This window comes from Poecilia reticulata, chromosome 12, assembly GCF_904066995.2.
Source record: "Poecilia reticulata chromosome 12, P_reticulata-male-v2, whole genome shotgun sequence".
In the NCBI taxonomy this organism is placed as follows: Eukaryota; Metazoa; Chordata; class Actinopteri; order Cyprinodontiformes; family Poeciliidae; genus Poecilia; species Poecilia reticulata.
In genome coordinates, this window is record NC_088841.1 from 8,534,744 (window position 1) to 8,559,628 (window position 24,885).

The 24,885-nt window shown below is 39.4% G+C and overlaps 1 protein-coding gene across 6 annotated transcripts in view; it reads left to right on the forward strand.

The window, feature by feature from the left end:
* Nucleotides 1-24,885, forward strand: part of dab2ipb (DAB2 interacting protein b) — a 170,645-nt gene that overhangs the window by 53,603 nt on the left and 92,157 nt on the right. For 2 of the 6 annotated variants that reach the window (XM_008423608.3, XM_008423609.3), the window contains exon 1: nucleotides 7,824-8,498. The exons of the other annotated variants lie outside the window; for them this stretch is intronic. In XM_008423608.3, coding sequence (XP_008421830.2) covers nucleotides 8,375-8,498 — 124 coding nt within the window. In that variant the 5' untranslated portion in view covers nucleotides 7,824-8,374. Of the gene's footprint in view, nucleotides 1-7,823; nucleotides 8,499-24,885 lie in introns of those variants that run through there. 6 annotated transcript variants of the gene reach the window in all.

The following is a 24,885-nucleotide window of genomic DNA, read 5'->3' on the forward strand; positions in this document are numbered from 1 at the left end:
GGGAGAAAGAAAATGTTGCAGCAGTTTAGTCTCAAATGGTTCTCAATTGTTGTGGAAAACCTAATGTAGGATGGATTGTACAGCTATGTGTTTACCACAAGGGGGCAGTGTTGGCACGGCCCTGATTTGGCATTTAAGCTTCCATTAGAAAAATGTGGGGACATTTAAACACATTTTGTCTCCTGTAACATTTCATAAAGAATCCTTTTCCGTTCCTGCCTAGAACAGAGCTTACCCCTTTGATGGATTTAAGTATTGTGACAAAGGCGGCTATGGAAAAGTGTTGATTTTGCATAAAGCATTCAGCCTTTTTAATGTTGACTGGATACGTTTGCAATCATTTTCCTTCTCATAGACAAAGAGATGGCCAATTTTCTGTGTCATGGCGGAGTACATCTGATCAGTTCCTGCATTTTAAAAGCTCATCATGCCATGCGCTGAAACCAAGTTTCCAGGGTCTTATAAGAGCGCAGGGAGACAGAATCACCAAATGTACCTGAGGTGCTTTTCCACTTAATTATCCAATGTGACAAGCCAGAATATTTCTAGCTAGAGTCCAACCAGCTCTACAAATTTGCACGTGATTGTAGGACATGAAGCGCTTGCTCCAAAAGACCCTGTTACTCTACGGATTGTCTAATACTTTGATAGTTATCTTTGGAGACTTTTTTTGTTTTGTTTACATTATTCTGCTCAAAGTTTATGGTAACAAAATCCGCTTAGTTCCCTGGCCATCCTGGTTTGTTATAGTTTTAGATATTAGAAACTTTTTAATTACTGTCCTGACAATAAATCTGGTAAGTTTAGATGAGAAGCTATTGTCTTTATTATTTTACATCGGTCTATCTTGAATGTTTAGTTCTCTTGTTTTTCCGATTCCGAAGAGTAGCTAAGACAAAAGGACCTGTGGCTGTCCCATTAATTTACTGGAGTCACTGATTATGGTGGCAGTCATTTAGGTGGCAACGGGAAATGACAACAAAAAAAACAAAAAACTTTGGCAACGACTTCTATTAAGTTCACCATGTCCACTGTGTGTACTCAGCTCTTCATTCAGAAAATGATCTGTGCTGGAATAAAGCTGACTCACAGCTCTATTAACATTTTTGTTTGCTGCATAAATCAAGTGTCCGATGAGGAGGGGCAGAAAGAAAGAAAGAAAAAACATCTCGACAGTCCGCCTACTGCTGTACACACACATTAACTGAACTTGTATGTTCAAACTCAAGCCCTGAATGAGAATTTTCCAGAAAACCAACCCCTCATGTCTTGAAAAGGTTGGATCAATGTGACTCTGCTGCTCTGGTCTACACTTCAGATGCAATTCTGTGTGACTGCTAACCTGTAGGAAAAATAAAATACGAAAAAAAAAAGACAATAGTGTCAGCTGTGTTAGAAATCAATGTGACTCTCTTTGTGCTTTTGTTTGCTCTGAAACAGGAGCCAGGCTCTGCTTTCACTCAGTTGTGCGTCTACGACTGTCAACAACTTAGAAAAAGTTCTAGGTTACTGTAGTTCAATGTTGGGATTCAACCATTTGCCTCGGAGTCTATTGTACACCCATCATGTGGAAATATTTGCCAGTGAAACAAAGGCAAAACTAAAACGGTATTACAATACAACCGCCCTGTGTCATCTCATTAGAGCTGTGTCTAAACATGCAGAGTTAAAGGAGATTTTGGTTTTTGGTTTTGTTTCATTTCACAGTGCAGTCCACTTGCTTCATAGACTAAATGTGCCCTAAGTACAACAGTCTTTCATGAAAGGCTTACAGGCAAACATTCATAATGAATGAAGGTAAATAGGGACACTATACCAGCTGGTCTAATATGTGCCTTTTTCTCCTTCTTTTTTGTTTGCCGCCATGTGGATTTCACCCTTCTCTCCTCGGTTCTGCTCCAAAGGTAAAACATTTTGTTTTTATTCGAGATTTCTCTCAGGTCTCCTCAAAAATCTCTTTTGTTTACTTACTCAAAATGATCTATTTTGCGACTTCAGCCGAGTCATTTCTGTCTCACGTGTTGCGATACGTCCGTCGGCTCCACGACGGCCCCTAATGTTCTGGTTTTAGTGCTTTTTAATGGCCTGTGCTGATTAGGACAGTTATGTCTTCATACCTTCTTGCAGAACAAAAGCGTATCTGATAGAGCGGATCTACTGAGATCTACTAAATGCTGGCAGAACTACAAGATGATTGCCGTTTATGGTCAGGGGATTCATTTAAGGACTCCACATCTATAATTTTGTCAGGGCAAAACCACATCACTTGGACTTCACTGAGCAACATAAGCCCTTGATTATGCTGCGGTTGGATCAGTTAAACTCCAAATAGAAGAAGAAGAAAAATAAATAAATAAGCGGGTTGAAAACATAAAGTGATTGTTTACAACTTGGTCTTCATTGTCTTTAACAGCAGATTTTCTCACAGAGTCACTGCTGAGATTCCCGCTTTTGCTCGTGACATTGCTCATAGTTTTCTTTATCTGCTATTTATTCAAATTTGAGTTTTAATGCTGCATTTAGTTCCACAAATATTTTCAATCACTGCTGCTGCTGCTCTTAAACTGGATTTGCCCCCATCTACCCGTTCATGAGTCACCCTATAATTTTGAGCAATTTGTTGGACTCTTGATAGTCTGTATTTATTTATTACCCGTGTGAAAAACAACAGTCAACTTTTATGGTTTACGTAAGTCACAAGTAACTGCATTATTTTCTAGGCCATTTTTTTGTGTGTGCATGTTTAAGCTGTCTTGAAAGTCTCTCAACTTTTACTTTATAAAACCAAATAAGAAACTGCAGGGAAGGGGGAGTGCAGCCCCTGCAGTCAGTGTAGAACGCAGGTCTCAAGAAGGTGAAAGGTGGCCTTGTTTTCTCAGGGGTGAGAGACTGTCTGGGCACAATGCTGAACTTCTTAACTCACCTTTTTACGTCTCAGTCTCAGCATCAAGCGAGTTGGCTCACATTTTGCGCTCACAATGCGTGCACTGCCTTTTCAGCTGAACCTCTCGGCTGAAACAGTCATTTTAAACTGTACTCTTCTACTATCAGCGGTAGTGAAAATGAGTCAAGAGGAAGTACATCCTTCATCCTCAACTCTAACTCTGTTACTTTTGGGCAGTTTTCATGTTTATGTTACATTTTAGTATTCCTGCTGTGTTCGCATTAAAGCATTAAAGCAATCACGTGCTTGAATAAACTGGTGAGTTTTTAGAGGCTGTCATGCTATTCTTACTGTCTGACAATATAGACAATATTATTCCCAATATACAAAGACACAGGAATATTTTGTTCTTGCTTGTCCAAGTTCTCATTAGGAAAGTGTTTAATTATCTACATTTTAGGAAATGACTACAAACGGTTTTGCATCTTAAACTAGCATAAGTTTTAAGTTTTAGCTAGCCTGGACTGCGGTCAACTCTACCTTTATTTCCTCGTTCCTTTCCTCGCTAACTAGCACCTTTGTTTTCAAGCCACCAGCAGTACGGTATCAGCACGCAAACTATTCGTGACCCTGACACTCTGCTCTGGCTGTCAGTAAGCTCTCAGCCTAACAGAAACCCATTGTAGGTAGAAATTTCCACAGAGGCCGACATGCAAATAGTTGGGAAAATGCAGACCGGTCATTTCATTAAAATCAGCTACAATCATTCTCATTGTACAAACTTCTCGTGAAATTTCAGGTAAAGGAAACTTTAAAAAATTATAATCAGTCATCTTTAAGCTTTTTCCACCTCCACTGATTTGTACCTTGTGCAGTTCAACTGAAAAACAAACACTTTTTCCTGATACTAGAATTTAAAAGGTGCATAAACCTGATTGATGAAAACCTTTAAACTAATACTTTGTTTTGCATATCCTGACTGAGTCCTGGACTTGGACTATGTCTTTCCAAAAAAAAAAAAACACTAGTGACTTGAAAGGTTCTTTTGTAAAGAAGAGTTATAGCCTTTTAATAGACAGTGTTCATAATTCATTTAATAAATTATTTAGTAATATCAATGCATATTTATATAAATATACAAACACAAATAAATAATGATTAATAATGACACAAATAAATAATGATTAATACTGAATAATATATATTGGATACATGTTTATATGTATGTGTATACATACATATATATAGATATATGTATATGTTTTTCAGCCGACGAGTTCTAGCTTCAGAGATTCAGCAGCTGAGATTGAGTCCAAAATCCAATGTGAGATTCATCCGTGTTGCAGTGAATCCGTCTCTCTTTAAAGATATCTCCCTCTTCTTCCTCACATTGTGTCTTTACGAAAACTTCAAAACAAAAACGGAAGATTTGGGATGTATTTTACTTTTGACAGAGTGAGAGAATTACATATAAATAATAGTCTTTACCACCTGTGTAAACTTTGATGGTGAATGTTATAACACGTGATATAAGTTTTATAATATATGTTACATTGTTTCATTTGTAATGTAGGCTCCTGTGTTAGATAATCTAAGTCAGTGTTAGAGAATAATAATTTTTTTAGATTTACGGAATCTCAGTTATCCTTCATAGCTGAACCCCGTATTACACCAAGCACTGTAGCTAATATTAGCTGGTATCTCACCGGTGGACATAAATACAGTAAAGTAATATTCCAGTCACAGAATATACACAATAATATGTCCATCTTACTTGTGAAATGTTGTCTGTGGAGCCCTCACATCAATAGTCCATCGATCCGAACAACAATATCCCTCAGTGCTGAGGCATCTTCTGCTGTTTTGGTTGAGCAAAGTAGGAGGGAGTACCGCTCCAAGATGGCCGCCGTATTTCCAATGCGGGGTCTACTCTTATATTATGTCTATGGTAGTAGCAGGTCACACGGACATACCGGTGCAAACAGAGATAATGGCGGAGGATACAAGCGCGGATGTTTTGAAACGTGTCTACCTCCATAGAGCAGAGATGTGACTGTGAAAATAAAAACGGCGGTAAAGGTTGATAAACAACTGACGGACTACAAGAGATCTTAATGTATTTAGGTGCTGAGCCATTCAGTGAATTATAAAACAGGTATTTTAAAAATCTATTCATTGAGGTACATGGAGCCAATATAAGAACCTTAGAACTGGGATGATGTGCTCTTTTTTCTTGGTTTTAGCGAGAACGTGAGCATCAGCATTCTGGTCAGCTTCAAATGTTTGATAACCATTTTTAGGCAGAGCTGCGAAGACTCTTCCAGTAATCAATGCGGCTAAAGATAAATGCATGGGAGGGTTTCTCTAGCTCTTGTTTAACTCTGGAAATAGTCTTCAGTTAATAGAAGGCCAACTTTGTATTTGTCTTTATGTGTGTATTTGTCTTCATATGTGTGTTTGAAGGTTCAGGTCTGAGTCCATCACTACTCCCAGATTTTGGGCCTGATTGGTTGTTTATTGTCTGTAATAGTTGAAGCGGTGTGCTGAGTCTTGATTGCTCCTATTTAGGTCCAAAGATAATAACTTCTGTTTTTTTCTGATCACCTGAACAAGTTACAGTTTATACATTGATTTGTACTAAGCAGCTCAGTACTTGGATGAATTTGTGGTCACCTGTTGACATTATAATGCAAATCTGTGTATTAGTTGCATAGTTATGGTAGATAAGAGGGACCCAAGATTCAGACCCAAGGACTGAACCTTGGGGTATCCCACAAGTGACTTCTGTCCGCTCTGATGAGAAGTCACCTATGACAGCTTAGCTTTTTTCATGTTTAACAGATTCACAGCAGATGTGCTCACAAGACTGAATACCGAAATGGATTTATGTGGTGTAATAACGTTTTCCTTCTCAAAGATGTGTTTGTTTTCAGAAAAATTATAAATGAGAAATGCCACTATTAACCTGTAAAAAAAAATCACGTCAATTTTTATTTCTTAAATTCCTAGACTTTTAACAGACTTTGGTACAATTTTGAAAAACCGTGCATATCTAGTTTGTTGTCAGCTGACAACATTCCAATATGCCTTTTGAGATCAATTCTTAACCTCATTTGTATTTATGTGACTTTGCTTTTCTGGTCTTTTTTCCCCTCCCCACAAAAAGAACAATAGAAGCATATCTTGTGGGTGTCTTATAACCCAAGCGGCAGAAAGTTGATGCACAAAATGTTTCATATTTCGTTTGCTTCTCTACACGAGGCTCTAGAGGCAAATTTTGCTGATACATAACTCTTAATGGACATTCTGACTGCTCTTGGTGGACGCTGAGGCAAAGAGCCCAGCCTCCGTCAGAGACTCACAGACACACTACTGTGTTATGTCGCTGGAGGTTTATGGGCTGAGGTAATGACAGAAACTCTGCACAGAAGGCGGTGTTATGGTTCCCTCTGCGCGCAGTAGCAACAAGCGTCGCGATGAACAATTGAGCAGCCACGGAAGGAAGGAAATCTAATGTCGATGGGAGCAGAGGAGAGGGAGACTTTTTGATTAGGTACAATCAGCAGATATATGCATGGTAGGAACTGTGCAAATGTTGATTACAAAGGTTTAATTTCAACTTGTTTTTCCATGTAGTGCAGATGTAGTCACAGGAGAATCAAGTTGCCTGGAGACCGTTTTGCAGCCTTTACCATTTACATGCTTGTCTATAGTTTTCTTTCTAATCTTGAGGGACAACTCTCTCTTTAACTTCCTGTGGTCCATGTCCATTGTGGTACCATGTCACCAAAACAACACAGTGACTACTCGTAACCTTTTAAATAGGCAGATTGACTGTATGCATGCTTGAAGACACCTGCAATGCTAATTGAGTTCAACATATCCGTGAGGTCAAATTATTATCGATAGTTTTTGTCCAGGTCTGTTCCATAAGTTGTTGTTTTTTTAAAATCATTCTCTTCAATGTGTGATTTTCATTGGTTAACTTTAAGTAAGGTTTTATTTCAAGTTATTTCAGTGGGCTTTTCCGTCATTAACCGAGGAGCACCAACAATTTTGTCCACGTTTACATGCTTTTTTTAATGCGCTATTATCAGCCAACCGCTTGAGAGGACAATGTTGGTCAATCTCGTCAACACAACAATGTAACTCAGTTCCTTTCTTCCTTCAGAATATGAACTTTAAACCCTGAAAACGTGACATGACGACTTTAAATGATAGTCTGATGTTCTGTTCCTCTTTGGACTTGAGTGGATGGTCTGCTGCCAAAGATCTCTCTCTTTTTCTCTCTAAAATTTGCATCTTCAGCTTGTTTCTAAAAGATCAGCCTGTAGAGTTGAGTCCCTTTTGCTTTTCCGTTGAAAATTTAAGGTAGAAAAAGTGAGAAAAGTGGAAATGTAGTCTCAAAAACAACTATAATTCATAAGGACTCAGATTGAAAGCCTGATAAGACGAACACCTCTCAGCCTTTGATGCACATTGTTTTTCCCTTGTTGGACTATGCTCTGCCTTCCTCAGACCCCGCTGTGATTGGCTGTGGGACGCTCTTTACAATGTATTTACATGTGCTGCGAGAAGGCGGTCACTCCCATTCTTCCTTTCTTGCCCGGGGAGGCAAACTAAAATGGACAGAATCTAAAATCAGGAGTCGAACTTCAGACTGGATTAGGAGTCACTTAAAGTAGGGTGTGGTGATTCCTCTTAAGAATCCGTCTTGTACGCTGCACCGGACGATTTCTTCCACCCGTGAGCCTGTTATTGGTCAGTTTGGCTGTTGGAGAAAACGACGACGTGCCGGCATCTGGAGCCAGTCACGGCAACTCCGTTCCAGATAAGCCCTTATCTTTTGCGCGTTTTGCAGATGTCCCAAAAGTTTCGTCTGTTGTTCTGAGCCACATAGCACGCTCTCTCCTTGTTACACACACTCAGAGTCACAAGAGGTGAGGGGGAATGTGCTTTTAGAAGTACAGAAGTTTGCAACAAGTGGATCCGTTCACTCCTTAATGAAACTGAGGGACTAGTCTTGTCCGACTTTCTATAAAATTCCTTCGGAGCACTCTTGCTCTGGGAACGGGAGCAGCTTTCCTGTCTTTCAGGATACCAGCTCACACAGCATTCCCGGACAGCATATGCCTTTGGGATCCCACTGTGGGAAACGCTGAGGGGGGAGAGTGCCCAGAGCCCGTGGGACTGGTCTCAGTGGATGCTTGATGGGTTTTAAATGTTCTCTTTTGGCAGTAGGAAACCGTTTCACAGCGGAGTGGATGTCAACATACAACACGACCCATGAGGACTCTTGAGTAGACAGGGAAATTCTGCAAGAGGGTCGTGAAGTAAAAGTTTGCGATAAACTCAGTTTGACTGCACTCGCAAGAACTTGGCTTGGGCTTTTATCTACACCGATTTAAAAAAAAAAAAAAAAAAACAACAAAAACACGAACAAGAGGACTTGTTTTCCAGCCCAGCTGGTTTCGTTTCGAGATTGACAGCATGGCCGGGGTCACCAGGAAGGGATCCGGGAGACCCTCGTACTACTACAGATTCCTGGGCAAATCCCGACTGCAGCGTCAGCGAAGCCGGTCCCGCAGCCGCACCAGGCCGTCTGCCAACAAGGGTAATAAAACACTGCTGCTGCTTAAAAAGCCACCGAGGAGCAGTTTGAGCCTCGCATACAGCTGCTGCCTCAGGAATATGACAAAATACAGCTGCTGCTTGGCCAAAAACAAGATGCTTTGACCTTTCCTGGCTGGTGTTTGTTCCTGATTCACATTAGGTTTGTTTGTCAGAGTATAAAAAGAGAATATACCCTGTAGAGGCATGGAACTAAATAGAGGCAGTTGTCTTTTTCTTTCTTTTTTTTTTTTTTTAAATGTACATTTTGTACAAAGGGCATCTTCTTATTTATTTTTGTTGTCATTACTTTTAGAAGTCCACAGCACTTTGTCGTAGATGCCTGACTGTGAGCTCTGGTGAGAGATAACAGTTTGGTGTCACCGTTCACAAAGCGATGATGTTCTCACGTTGCCTCACTGCTTCTTGACAGCTCTCAGCTTAGCAGAGTTCCACCCTGTTTGGGCGCTTTGCCTGCAAGTATTTTTGGTGTCAGCAGCAAAAAGGAAAAAAAAAAAGTCAGTTTTCTGCTCTATATAAATACTTCTTCTCTTTTGAGTCTGGCTCCTCCGGCAATCTGTTTGTTCATTGCTCTGTTTTTCTGCCTTTCGGTGCTGCAGGCTGCATTTGAACTACTACATTATAGTGATAAGTCTATCCCCAAGGCTTTGTTGAACTTTTTTTATAAGAAAAAGAAGTATCTCTGAATATTGAACCTATTGATTTTTCCCCCCCTCCAGGCTAGCTGCCATAACTTGCCGATCAGGGAGTCATGCAGACGGAACTGCATGTTTTTTTCTTGTTTTTCTCAACTGTGGATCGATGCAAACTTTCAGAAGACAAACAGTTCAGACTAATTTTCCTTTAAGATCAAACTGAATATTGAGTTTTGTGAAATCAAAACCTCCCAACAGACCATTTCTGAGGAGAAAGAATGTTTAGGTTCAGATTTGATTCAAAAGGAAATCTTTAGTTAGTAACTAAAACTAGATTTAGATGCTAAATATTAAAGTTTTCCCAATACATCCAGATCCGAAGAAAGATGGATGTGCAAAACGCAGCTCAAATGGACAAGATGAGACAATGTGTCAACCAACCAACTTGATTTATTCACAAAGAAATGCTTCATGAAACATAAATTATGCTTTACAGAGTATAAAAAGTATAAAAATGCTTCTTTTTTATGTTTTGACAAATATAATTAGTGTATGTTCACAAGTCAACCCTTTGTCTCATCAGTCTCAGTCCCCTCACTGCAAAAACACAAAATCTTACCAAGTATTTTTTGTCTAGTTTTTAGTGCAAGTGTCTTAGCAAATTTGAGATGAGACAAAACTAACTTACAAGTAACTTTTTAGCAAGATGCAGAGGCTTGTTTTAAGTAAATAATTCCTTAATATTTATGAAAAGGTTTTATCGCCATTGGCAGATTTTGTAACTTATAACAAGACATTTTCCAACGCAAAAATAGTTGCAGTGGACAAAAGTTCATTTATCTGTCAATAGAACAAGTAATTTTTCCTCAACATTAAGAAATTGTTTACTTATAATATCTTGCTGGAAAGTTACTTTTAAGTTAGTTTTGTCTTATTTCAAGTGTAGTAAGATATTTACACAGGAAACCAGACCAAAATTACTTGGTAAGATTTTGTGTTTTTTGCAGTGCTCTATAAAGCTAGTACAGTAGACACTTGTCAATTTGTGGATCAGTATTGGTAGAGTTGTAGATTTAAAAAAAAATTTTTTTTAATAGAACATTATTCCAAATTATTTGCAAAAGGTCTACCTATTGGCAGATCTTTATGTTCATCCAAAATGTTTGAAAGAAAATTTGGCTCGGAAAATTAAAATACCTTGACGCAATACTACTTTACAAGTTCTTGAGTGCTCCTTCCACCCACCAGGCTCTGCCGCCCTGGGTGGTTGGCCATATCGAATAAAAGCTTTGTGACTGTCCAGCTATGTTTTAATGAATCTCTGTTCAGTGCAGAATTACACAAGTCAGTTTCACTAGTCTCAAACTTTTTTTATTCTTCCGCAATGTTTACAAATCTGTCATATTTTGTCTGTCACTCTTTCAAAGTGTTGTATTTTAACAGAGTACCCAAAATGTTTCCTCACAAACAATTTAAAAGTTTTTTTTTGTGTAACCAAATCTTGTTAGCTGAATGTCAGAGATGCTTTCAACATAAAATAGCAGCTTAAGAACAAATTCTTTTATTACTGAAAAGCATCAGCAAAATATCACGCTTAAAGCACACACCTTTTTATCCAGGCTTATGAATCCATAAACTTATTTTACCAGATGAAGTCACATATACAAAATAAAACGCAGAGCTGTTTCAACACCGTCCTGAGAAATAGACTTAACAAGAATCGATATAAACTTCCAGCATGTGGATCAAATCGACTCTTTGCATTAAGGCTTCGTCAGTTTCTTCAAAGTGAAACTGTGGCTGCGCTTCTGTAGCCAGAAACGGGAAAAGTCAGGCCCCAGTCATGAGGAGGAGAGCAGAACGTGGCGGTGCCTGCGCTGAGCGTCTTCACTCTGATCAAAGTGGAGCTTTGAAGTCTCCCCACTCTATCATTCACTGGTCTAAAGAGCACACACACGTGCACACACGTGTTTGAGCCTGGACACAAAGACACTCACAGAGACGCTCTTGCCTTGATCTTTGTGGGTAAAAGCGCAGGCTCCCTCCACGAAAGCTTTTAACACGGTGAGCACAAGTTAACAGTAACACACAGCAGAGCAGCTTGTATCCAGATGAAGGAGAAGTTTCTTTTAGAAAGAAAAAAAAAGTCCTTTTTGTTTGTGTGGTACTGGAAAATTTTTGTAGTAATAAAATTTTACTGTCTCCCTAGACTTCCTTTTAAGAATTAAGAATTAAAGAAAGAATTAAAGTAATTCTTGACAGCACTGTAAAAAGTTCATATAAAAAGTCTGCTACTTCTTTGAACGTCTCATCAGTGACATCATTTGTGAAAAATCTGCTATACTGTGTTGGTCTGTCTTCATATAAATCTCAGCAAAATGCACTGAAATTTGTTCTAATATGATGCAATTTGGCAAAGATTAACATCGATACATACTTTTACAAGTCATACATATAGGCATATTTGTTTTGAATTTACTTTAGAGGTAACCGAGAAACATGCAAAAAATGAAATACTGTAAACTTAAAGCGACGTCAACTAATATTGATGTCATATTACGCCAGATAAAATTAAAAACGTATGTCTGAATGTTCACAAAAAAATATAGGTGAACGTAACCCAAACGAGTGCTGCTTCTATCTCATTTAGTTGAAATGCTATTGAAATACACAGGCCAGTGCAGACCTAATCGGAAAACCCAACAATAATTGAATATTTTCACAGATGTATCTGAGAATGTGAATTCCTTTGAGAAAAATGACATTTATGTAATATATACAAGGTTTCCCCCAGAAAAGCCCAGTGGTTGGGGAGCTCAGCAGTCATTCATCCAGCGGCCCGCTGTGTTATTGAGTTAAAGAATGTTTAACATTGAAATTTGAAAATATCACTTCATATTTATGTGTTATTTTATGATTGGAAGATTAATATCTGAACACCAACTATAAAGTCTAAGAAAATGCAAATATAAAAATATATATAAATAAATAAGCAATGATAAGCCTGCTGGGCGTACAAGTAAAGCCTGGTGGCCCGTCAGGCTTATAATACACTGGGGGAAACCCTGATATAGATTCACTACACATAGGGTGAAACATACAAGACTTTATTTCTTGTATTTTGGATAATTATGGCCGATAGATAATGGAAATCTGGAAAAATTAGATCAATAAAATAGATTAGCTGAATAAAAGAGGATGTTTTAAATGTCAGGTTTCTAAGAGGTATCTTAAATTCTATGAACTCAGCACGGCCGGTGCTCCTTCTGCGTGAATAACTGCATCGCTTATGTCTTATGTTTAACTATGTGTGGAGTTTTGAATTGTCTCAACGTCAGTCTAATCTGGTTTCCTCCAAGGCTGCAGTACATCATAAACAACAGCTATTGCAGCATGAAGTTCCATCCAACTTCAATGTGTTATCTAACCGGTTGAAATAAGTGTGTGGGAAAGAAATTAGAGGTTTCATTTTTTCCTCTGTAAAGACGTTTTCAGTTCGCCTGAAGCAAGTTGTATAATGCTGAGACCAACATTCATCACAGCAGGACAATATAGAAATGCTCTATAGGCCCGGTTCTGTGTTTCTATCTTGAGAAAGCTGCTGCAGTCTCTTATGAAAGCCTGGCTGCCTGTTTCGCAGATCAGATTGCATGAGCTCATGTGTTTTCGTTTTCATACCATGTGCATACACGCTCATTGTTATCTGTGAATGGAAGGTCTTGTGTGCTTTTGGCTCACCCCTGAACACCGCTCGGGATCTGTTTCCTCCACTTTGCCGTGGACAGTGACATTGACATGCAAAAACCCTACTTATCTCAAAAACAGGAGAATAGCAGGAGGGAAATGTTCAGTGTGATCCCGTATCTTACACTCAAGGTCTAACGCTGTTGTTTGGGTCAGAACATTAGGTCTAAACCTTGACTGGAACAATGTCATGACAGCATAATGTGGATATGTATTAACTGTTAGGTGAGGAACCTTTAGTATAAATGGTAATGAATTATGACTAAGCATAAGGTATAACAGAAATGTCGATCTCTTCAGATGGCCAGGATTTGTTTTTAAATTCTTAAATTGGTCTGGTATTGACAGGACGTTCACATCCTGACCAAACCTGTCAGTCTATAGAAAAAAAACATGTTTCTCTTTCCCCTCCCAACAATCTCAGCTAACCTTTTTTCCCCAAATTTTACTTTTAGTTGAATGTTGTCAAAATATCTTCAGAAAACCTGGGAACTGTTTGAGGTCTGCCAGTCGACCCGCTGTTGAGTTATCTGATGTATTTTTTTTTTATCTGACAGCAATCCTATGTAGCAATTTGCTCCCCAGCGCATGTCTATGTCTGGGTGGTTCATTTTTGAAAATATAACCCAGTCTTGATTTACCTAGCTTGAAAGCCTTTTATTGTTTTAGTTTCAATGGATGCAGGTCCTCTCTCTGCTTCACCATCAGGTTTTTTGATGGTTTTCGTCATTTCATACATGACTTCTTTTAGGTATGCAATAGAATATCGTGGTACATTTAATACATTTAATACTGACCGTGCTTGATTACAAATTCACCATGTTAATAGCAGATAATTTGATTTAGTAATTGACTCACAATTAACTGTGATTAGGAGTAGTTTTATGTCCCTGTGTCTACAGCAGAAGGTCATCTAGGGTTATTTTGGCTCCTAATGTGTCATGTTTCATAAGTGTTGAGTCGCCAAAATGGACCAAACTAATTAAATACAATGCATGTACATTAAATGAAATTATGTTAGGTGTGTTAGTTATTTGTTTTTGCATTTCATTTATTAATTTACACAATGAAAACTACATGAAAAAATGGTTTAATTACATAAGTACAGAAGGGTTTGCTTCGTAGTAAGAAATAGAAGACAGGGAGAACAGAGTACAATAGGAGAATAGGATCATAAAATGTCAAGTAGTGGATGGATGGACAGATGGATGAATGGATTTTAAAAATGATTCAGCCTTGTCTATATCGAGTTGGAGTAAATTCTGACACTTCCACTTGTGGATAGTTTAGATGCGGCAGACCCCTGGTGTTCTCATGGGTTAGAAGCCACAGTGCCTAACAAATCGCTAAAATCCATTAATACACAAAACCCCTATAAGTACTCTTATATCTACCTATTGGAATAGCTCACACAAAATATACCTAAATATTAATGTATGTTGATGCACAGTGGAAACCGTCTTAGCATTACTACTAGGATATACAGTCTACCTTATTTCCGTTCTTGGAGGTCCAGCCAATAAGTGCTAAGGAAAATAGAGGATGCTCTTGTATTGACCGCTTTACAAACACCAACCTTGTCAAATAGCATTGTGTCTAAATGGTTTAACTTCCCAAAATGAATTTTCTTTTTGAAGATTTTAAGGTGTGCTCTATGGGGAAAAAAACTTGCCAGTGGGCAGCATTTTCTACGAGTCACGCTCCACAGAAAAATTAGCGCATGGGTGAATCTGCAAATATTGAACCACAAACAGGTGGTGACCACTGTACACTGACTCAATAGCTGCAGTGGACAAAAGTATCATAGTGACAGAAATACAAAGTGGTATGTCCACACTGAAATCTTGGAGGATTACTTGAGTTGTGGTGGGATGGGGTAGAGGGGTTCCAGTTTAACTATGGCAGATTACAACACTTTTAAAACATAAGTTAAACATTTACAGCCATTTTTTTCCTCCTGCAAAGCTTTTCATTGCCACTTGGACATGTTTTAAACTTATGACATCTCAGAAGATGAGGGCTGCCAGCCTCCGTTAGCAAAACATGCGTACCTCCATATTATGAGCAACCAGAGAGAATTATGTGTTGGCGTAACAGATTTAAACTGTTCAAATCCCTCTGAGAGCTTCACCAAAGGAAAACAACAGGAGTTGGAAAAAAAAAAACTGAGGTAGACAAAGCTGTAGTCGCAGCAGTAATTAGAAAGACAATGAGGCGAAACAATACAGCAGTTGCTAACGCTTTCAGGGTATATTGACTGTTTTATGAGAGTTCAAGTTAGGGCACCAACTACGATCGCTCAAAGTTAAACTGGCACAAAACGAATACTTTTCTACAAACTGTCTGCAGCTTGGGGAAAACTATTTGATTTTCCCAGTAACGGCTCAATAATGCATCACTGCTGACAGTTATTATGCATAATTATATCCTCAATGGGTCGTTACCAAGAAACACTTGCGATCGGTGCTACTACACCGCGCTTTTGTTCTGTCAGGTGGAGTGTTTAGACTTTCAGTCAAGTGCGTCTGGGTGTTGTGTGAGTGTGTTTATGTTTGGGCTGATGGGAAATACGGACAGAATTAATGCTGATATGAAGAACATGGTGGAAACATCACCGATAATCACCGTGACTCACTCGCATTCGCACCCAAACACATAAAGGAAGGAAACAAACAGTCTTGGTTGGACTCCCAAAGTCTTAATCTGCTGTAAACATTAATAAGATGGAGACAAAGGAAGTGATTCAATTGGAAGTGGTGCTGTATTTGAATCCTCAACATCTTCACTGATGGAATCATTTATTTTTCTTGTTTGCTTGGAAACAGATAAGTGTCTTTATCTGTTTTTGTGGTTTGTTTTAGAGCAGCCACTCTAAGTTTAAGGATGGGTTGGGAAAAACAAAGGCCTCGATTGCCAACGGAGGCAGCTTGACTGTTGGTTTGACTTTGAGCCAATAAAAGCACAGAGGAAAGGTGCTTTCTGTTCGCTTTCCAGCTGTGCATAAGTACACAAAAAACCAACAGAGGAATTTCTAATACGCAGGGCAAGGAAAGGTTAGTTCGGCTGTGAAGTGGCTGAAGTGAAACCACCAGAATTTTGTCATCATCTCAGTGTTTAACCAGGGATTTCTTTGTGATCTCACTCTCATTTCTGAAATCTGTGCCCTTGCATGCGCTCTTTCCCCTCAGCATGAGTCATCAAGAAGGGCCAGATGACACGGTCTGTCTGAGCACCCAAAAGAGTCCAATAACAGAAGGACAGGTGCAGGATAATCCCACTAATCCATAGAAATCCGCACGGATTACATTCCAGAGACGAAGAACAATTTCAGAGAAATGTCTGTGGGACTACAGGAATACTGCGATAACTCGTCATTATTGAATTGCCTTTCGACATATTGCAGTTGCACAACAGTAGGTGACTGCGAAATCCTGTTTTATGTAAAAACAAGGATGCTACCGCGGTACGTTTTACCAGCCTGAAATATTTTTGAGACCAAATCACATCCTTCGTGTTGTTTACGTTGGCTGACCAGTCAAGCCGGTAAAGTCTCACAGCTTTGGGAATGAAGGATAGAAAACACAGTCCGGCATTCACAGTGTAGTGCTGTCCAAGCACTTCTGAATCCCCCCGTTTTCTTAGACGTGCACCTGAATAAATTAAAAAGGTCAAGCTCATGTAGTTTCCTAACAGAGTGATATTATTTTATCTGTTTGATTTGTTCATAATAGAGAAGTTTACAAAATAGTTTCTTGGAAAATTTCAATATTACATGAGGATGATTATAATCAGGACATTTGATTCAGAAATATTGGCTGACTAAAATGTGCGCCCAGGTGCTTTGCAGTGTCTGCTTGGTGGAGGCTTATTTTGAATTACTACGTCAATGCAGAGTGCCATGGAGGCAGTCAGCCTGCGTGTGCTGAGGTGAGGAAGCAGAAGATGTTTTGATGTTAGCTTTCCGCTTATCTGCATAGTTGACTCTCTGGTCCATTAACTTCCGCTTGACGATTGTTCGTAGCTTCTCCATTTGGCTAAGGTCACGTTGGTTTTCTGGTTCAATGAAGCACAGTGATGCCATTTGTAATTTTGCCTGTGAGGCCTGTAGGTGCAAAATCTGCTTTTCCATGAAGTGTGTCAGCACAGGGAAGCAGGACGTGCTCTAAAATTTCCCCGTCGCCCCGGAGTGCTGATTTGAGAAAACACATTCAACCAGAACCACCAGGTGACATGGCTGCTACAAAACTTTGCATTGCAGTTAGGAAGTAGCTTAACACAGGGTATGCAACAGATTTAGTCTGTGTCATGATTTCTGTTGCTTGTGCGATTTTTTTTTTTTTTGTTGTCAGCATTCTTTCTTCTACTGAACATCAGAAAGTTGTAACTGTGTTAATGAATTACCAGTAGTGTCTTTTTGCAAAAAAAACTAAATAAAACGTAACTCCCTTTTTCAGTCTGATTGGTCAGATGTTTTGAAACCAACCAATATAATTCAGTTCTGTCTCAGTTGGTTTATTTTCTTACTGAAGATTACAAATTTGAAACACTTAAGTATAACTTTCTACTTTCACTAGACATTAATTACGGTAATGTTTATTATATACTGCAACTACTGGTCATATAAAAATAGTTTTATACTCTGCTACGGTGTATATCAAAGCAGAAAATAAACTAATTCAAATGTTCAATTTAATTGCTACCAGCTGTCAAATTTAATAGTTACAATAACTGAGATTTAGGTGCAAAACTCACAATATCAATTCATCACATTCAATTCTTTGTTTAAGAACTAAAACAGGATAACAGGTTCAGTTCTGCTGCTTCTTTTTCCTGTTCTGTTCAGCTAAACATCCATGCAGTCATGATTTCAGAACCAAATTTGACTAAACTGTTCAGTGTTCAGAAACTGCGTGAGGATAAGCTATAATTTTCTATCATTGTGATTTTAACCAGTTGCACGTACATACATCTTAAGCCTGAAAGAATAATCAAAAAAGGAAAATGAGAGCAGCCTGACTCATGTTGTAGTCTTAATGTTGGGCTCTGGATGGAACAGAACAGAAAGGCCGTGCAGGCGTTGGCGGAAGCCGGTCCGGTTCTTCTTCACGTTTTCCGATGGGATTTTTATTTATTTTTTCTGTGAAAGCTCAAGGTTTTGTTGCTAATTTCTATAGTGGAGTGAATGCTGTGCTATTGGGAGGATTTCTGCTGCAGTTTTTGGATATTTGAGATTATGCCGAACTAGTAAATTAGGAGCTGTGGATGAAGTTAGTCAAGTGGAATTACATATCAAATCAAGATGAGAAGGATAAGGGAAACAAGAGGGAAACAGGATCATCGAGTTACATTGTTTACTTCCTTCAAGCCTAATGGAGAATGAGGGTCAATGAGGAAAACATTGTGAGAATATCCAATACCATGTCCAAATATCAGTAAGTCCAAATAATGTTTGTTTTTCCTACGACTATGACACATGAAAGTAACAAAAATATTCTTCATGTATTTTGATAGATAGTAGTTGTCATTCCAGCAGAAACTGCAGGGATTAAATGCTTGCTCATTTGTGAACAAAAGCATATCTTTATTTTTAGTTATTATTTGATTGTTTTTAACTCAGCAAAGCCCATCAGAGCACAAGCTGTGGGCGGATGCGTTTATAAACCAGATATGGTGGGAGTTTTACTTTTAAAAGCAACCTTTTGCTTAAAAAAAATAAAAATCATAAGACATTACTAATGGAAATGTCATCCACTGCCACCAAGTGTGTTTGTGGCGTTTCAGTCACATTTTCACAAGCTGGTGATGAAGTCAGACGGATTTCTGAGTAGCGGCAGCAGAAGGAATGCAGCTCGCTGTGTCGCCCTCTATATAAACAGCAACTTCCTTCTTCTGTGCCCCACTTCTTCTCCCTCTGACTTCCCATAACAAACTGCAGACAAAGACAAGCCTGCGCCAAACCAAAACCAAGCGGAGTCCTTCTCGCTAGATGCCACTGGGGCAAAATGAAGTTATAAATGTCAGCTATTAACTTCCCATTTCTGCTCTTTCTGCTTTCGAATCGGTGGCTGTTCAGCGCAAATCTCCTTTACTGTGGTCTTTTTTTTTTATTTTATTTTGAGCCCGTGCGCTCTGTGTTTGCAGAAAGTTAAGTGAATGTTGACTATGTATGCACTGCTGGTTTTTGTTGGCTCTTTTACTCTCTTGCTCCCTCGTGTTCATAGAGCTGCTCCGAGGAGACGGAGGAGCACCTCTTTATCACCCCATCACCTCCGCGCTGAGTAAATACCGCATCCCAGAGGTCAAAAGTCCAGCGCCGGCCTTGTGGCTTGGTGCTAACACAACTTGGTTTCCACTCATATGGAAAGACGAACATGCTCTCACGTTTGTTTGTTGTTTTTTTTTCACAAATTTGAGCTTAAAACTGGCCTCCAGTTCCTTGTAAAAGTATTCATATAGTACACATTTGAACTTTTTTACACTTTCTTATATTAATCACACACTTCTATGTATTTTATGTGGATTTTATATGAAAGGCACACACTATAGTTCACAGAATGTCAGTGATAATATAATAATTAAAATTTTAGGCTATAAGCAGAAGTAGTAAAAATGTTACAAGCATTTGTCCTCAGCCTGCTGAGCCAATCCTTGTTGAGTCACCTTGTGTCTTTTATTATGTCTTGGTCTAAACCACTGCATTGTTGAGGTGAGCTTCCACCCCGCTGTCACCGACTGCAAGTTCAGACAAGTTTCCTCCAGTATTGCAGCATGTTTATTTCCATCCATCTCCCCAGAAGCTTCCATACCCATACCAGGGTTTCCCCCAGAAAACTTGCTAAGCCCGTTGGTCGAGGTGGTCCACCGTGTTTTTGTATTAAAAGACAACAAATTTGCACTATAATTGTTCGTTCACAAAGATAAATCATTCTCACCACTTCACAACGCGACCTCTGAATTCACTACAAGTTATTCCTGCGATTCACTTTGAGCTGCGCAACCAGAGCTAACACGGCGGATTTTAAACTCTTACCCAGAGTTCTCCAAAGGATCATAATTTCTCACAGTAGGTTTATGTAAATATCCATACAGGTCAGCCTGAGTCCAGTTTGAGTGAAAGGAGGCACACGCAATCCACGCTGAGGTAAAGCAGCGGCAGCACGTGAGGCAAAGCGCAGAGGCACCAGCTGTGTGATTGATCCGCGCACTGTCGGGTCTAAATGCATAAACTATAAACCTATCTATTATAGACCTATCATTTAGGAATAAATCTGCTCTGCTAGTGAAATGCAAAGAGCAACAGAGACGCTTGCAGCCCGGCTTAAAAAACAACAAAAAAAAAAAAAAAAGATACTTTTTTTTCTTTTCCTAGAAACGTAAACAAGCAACGGTTAGCCTGGCGGTGGGGCTAGTAAAGCATGACGGGCTGCCAGGCTTAAAATACACTGGGGGAGACCCTGCATACTGCACCACACAGTATGATGCTTCCACGACTCTGTGCCATGATAATGTCCAGGGTGATGTACAGTATAGACCTAGTTTCTGACAAAAATGTATAATTCTGATCTCGTTTGACCAAAGCAACTTCTTTCACAAACGATGTCGTTTCCACTACATGGCTTGTGAAAAATTTCAGCTGGCTTTTTTTCCCTTTATTTTTAACAACGTTTTTCCCCTTCCTCTTTTATGAAGGCTACATTTATATGTGTTTATGACTAATAAAGGTCAGGTCAACAAATTCCTCCATCCTCCAGACTTGCTGTTGGTCTCAAAGTAGCTTTGCTTTCGTGATTCATGCTCTCCTTTCAGATTAGGTGGGCAGCAAATCTTGTCCGATTCGCATCTGTGCCAAACTTAGATGGTGATTATGCTTTGGACTGTGCCACTTTTCAGATTTGTATTAATTCACTCATGTTCAATTTTGCAATTATGCACTCATTTGTGTTGATCTACCACAGGAAATATTACTGAAATGTATTTAAGGCCTGTGGTTGTAACTTGCCAAAAAGAGAGAAAAGGGTTCGGCGTTTTTGCAAGTCACCGCATGCGAAACGGCTCCATCGACTTTCAGAGGATTGAAATTGATTCGCAGCAGATATTCCTCAGACAGCCTGGATTTTATCACTGCTGCCAGCCGGTTGTTACATAGCTGAAGAGAAAACAAAACAAAAAAAAAAAAAAAAAAGTGGAGCTTTAGTGTGCAAAGGACTCAGGTAAGAGTCAGGACAGATACTCACCCAGGTAGAGAGAACGGGGTAAACACAACCTGACAGCCTGTGATTTTATTTTTATTTTTATATTTTTTTCCTGCACATTTCATTGTTCCAGTCAGCATGCTCTGTGGATGTCATCTTTCTGTCCTGAGGGGACAGACATCTTGAAATGCAGAGTCACACTGCTGCTGATGACACAAGTCTGTGCTCAAACGTTCAATTTCATTTTTTTTTTCTGCCTTAGTAATAGATATCACATTTAATCTACAACCACAGCTTAGCGTTTCTCATCGGCTGTGTTGGTCAATTAGGCTCAGGAGGACTTTATTGCACTTTTAGCTCTTGTTTGATCTCACCACATGATGGTAAACTGTTAAATGCTCTTTTAAAGATTTCCACTGGCAACCAGAAATGGTTTACAGCTGATGAACACGATGAATTAATTAGCAGTTGAAGTGCTTGACACTTCCTGTTGGAGTTAATGAGGGACTGCTGGGGGAAAAAAACAAAAATAAAAACAAACAATGTATTGCAATGTGGAGAAAAAATAAACACTGACCACTTAAAGTATAAAGACATGAAATGAAATAAAAAAGAGAAACAAAATAAGATTGGACATATTAAAAGTTGAAATAAGTTAATAACTAAGAGAAAACAACATATTATGTTTTGAGAAACTGAATCAGTTTTATGTCATCGCAGGATGGTTCTGTCTGCCGTTTCATTTAAAAAGCTGTGGTGAAGTCATGGAAACAACACATCACAACTCTCACCGTTACCCCTTTTGTTTTATGTTGTCAGGTTCAGGCTTGTTTGACATTCTGCCCTTCTATTGTTCCACAACTGGCTATCTGACAGGATGTCGGTGTGTGGCGCGGGCTGAGTCAGCAGGAATAAAGATGTGGTGTCAGGGTGTCTTACCTGGACTGTTTTTGGTATAACATAACTCCAATTCGCTTTTTCTTGTGATCTGGTGGGTTGGTTGGTTGGTTGGTTGTACAGTCACTCAAAAAGAAAACAACATCAAGGCCTTCTCAAGAGTTCAAGTGTATGCGGCCGGGGCGATGATTGTGCTTTCTCCATTGGGGTTCATTACAAAGTTATTTTGAAATCCCATTTTTATGTAATAGCTGGTGTGCTAATTGCCAACCAGTTAAAAGACTAAATTGCTATTTGGCTGCACTCTGATTCTACGATGATGAAAGTATTTGTGTTTTTAGATGTCTTACATCCTGAACTCTTGCAGGAGGCCAAGGAATTTTAATAAAGATACAAATCGTTAACGTCTACTGAAGCTACGGTGTAGTTTTCCGCATCCTGGAATCACAACAAAACCCAAAGGAGTTATTAACCAGCACAAGAAAATGTGATACAATTCTGGTTCAACTCAATTTATTTATTATTATTTTTTTCCCTTTGAGATGCATGAAAAGAAAAATCCAAAAAAATCAACCAAGCATGTACTGCAAAGAGTAGCTAGTTAATGTTCTTTTCTAAATGACAGTGTGTTAAGATTGAACGCCACCAACATCTTGGTTACAGCCACCTCTCAATTTCACCCTTTATCTCAAAGCCTTTTAGCACAACCAGCACCTTAAGTGAAAAAGGATGAAAAAAAAAGCAGAATTCAAAGAGACACACCAGCATGTTTTCTCAGCAGCACATTTATGAGCAAATAGCACATCTCTTTGACAGAATCAAAAGGGAAGTCATCATGCAAAATTGTTAAAGGGTAAAACATTTTTACCCTTTAATTTATGATATCGGAGGTGTGTGTTACATTACTTTTAACACGTTGCCACGTATGGGACCGAAGCGATGAACACGAGAGCTTCCGCACGCGTTTCTGAATGAGGATATATTCTTTTATCTTTTTAGCAGTCAGAACGAGTGCAAGTCCTGCTCAGACATGAGAGGAAGAGTTTTGATGGTTTTAGTCTCTTGGCGGAGAACATCCTTTTAGGAAGTCCTCAGGATATACACTCTCTGACCTGTAGTATATTACTGAATTTAAATTGAAAATTACAACTTTGCATAAGAAAAAAAAAAACGCTTTACCTTCACTCCGGAGTGGATCGCCAGCCTAAACTCTCTTTGAGGCTTTTAGAGAAATGTTCCTACTCACCTCTCTTTCAACAGAATATCAAAACAAGTCATCACATTAAATATGAAGCTGGAAACAGCAGGCGGTGAGCTCAGATTAGCATAAAGATTGTTGCCCCTCCAGCATTCGGGCTGCTAAGCTATTTTAGCCACCTGCTGCTACCATCTTCATACCTAATTTAGAAATATATAACCCAGCAGGGAGGTGAATATTTTCTTCGGAGAAAGAGTGTCAGATGTTCTTTAAAAGTGAGTCCGCACAGGCTTAATTCCCAGGCTTCTCTGCCACCATGTTTTTTTTTTTGTTGTTTTTTTTCTTTTTACCAAACGCGATACATGCCCTTTTCAGTTCCATCAACCAAAAAGCCTGTAGGAGGCTGAAAGGTTTTGCAGTAGCCGTTTCTGAAAGGCAGAGACTCTAATGTGCAGCGTTAGAGAGTAAAAGCAACACTTTTCACACTCCCAAAATGCACTTATCCATGTTTAAAAATATATATGTCTCTATGCGGAAGAAAAAAGCACAACAGCAGTGCTGGTATGCCGGTTAAAAGCAATAGGTGGCAATAAAGCTGACATCATCAATAGATTAAATGAATGTAACATCCGGTTTTTGAAGAAACGAATCAGAGGGAAATCCCAGACGTCTCCCATTGTTAGGAATCCCAAAATGAACTTTTTTTTCCCTGAGTTTTTCCATTCCAAAAACGCATAGAGATGAAGGGTAGCTGGACTAGTTTTGTTTGCAGGACGCCTGTGTTTGTGTGGGACAGGGGCAGGAGGAAAAATTAAAGCAGGAGGAAAAATTGATTCAACTGAAGGAGAATAGCAATTGTAAGATCAGGGAAACGACGGGAAGGATTGACTGGGAGCATCCAGTAAACGATCTGAAGGCTATCATGCTTGGAATTTCCACGACAACAACAGCTGCCTGTGGACACACTGACCCTTTTAAACTGCAGATGTGCTCTAAACACACACACACACACTCCATCTGAGATCTGAAGGCCGCACACAACTGCTACACACACACACGAGCGCGCACGCACACGCGCACACACACACACAAACACACGCGCGCACACACACACACCCCTCCATAAACAGGAAATGTTCCCTGAGATCAAACCCCTCGTGTTCGACAAAACAAACTCCTTGATGGTTTTCCCCAGGAGTCACATTAGACGTTGCGTTTTAATTTAGGTTTTTATTGAGAACGAGTCTGTCTGTCTCTGTCTGTCTGTCTGGGTGGCTGTCTGAGTCGACAACGGGAGCGCCTCACACAGCAGCGGCAATTTTCCGTACATTTGCGGAAATTTATTGCAGTCAGATGGCCGGAGCATGTGGAAACGTGTATCGCGATTGCACTCAGCAGTCCTTTTTTTTTTTACAGCTCCATGATGTGCGCTTATGTGTTTGGTTTGCCTTTGCGTGGCAACAGCAGCCAGCTGTGCACAAGCAGGGAGTTTTCTGCTGTTGCCAAATGAAGCCCCCAGAGGGGGGAGTTTGCTGAAAGCCGAGTGTGAGAATTTGCATAGCAGACTTTCCTCCGTCAGGGCTGATAATTACCTTAATCAGCCGTATTTGCTCTTGAATGAGTTTTTGATTTGAAAGGATTAAAAAGTCTTGTTGTCATGGCAGCGGAAGTCTCAGTGCCCACCGTAGTTGTTGGTTTGCGAGG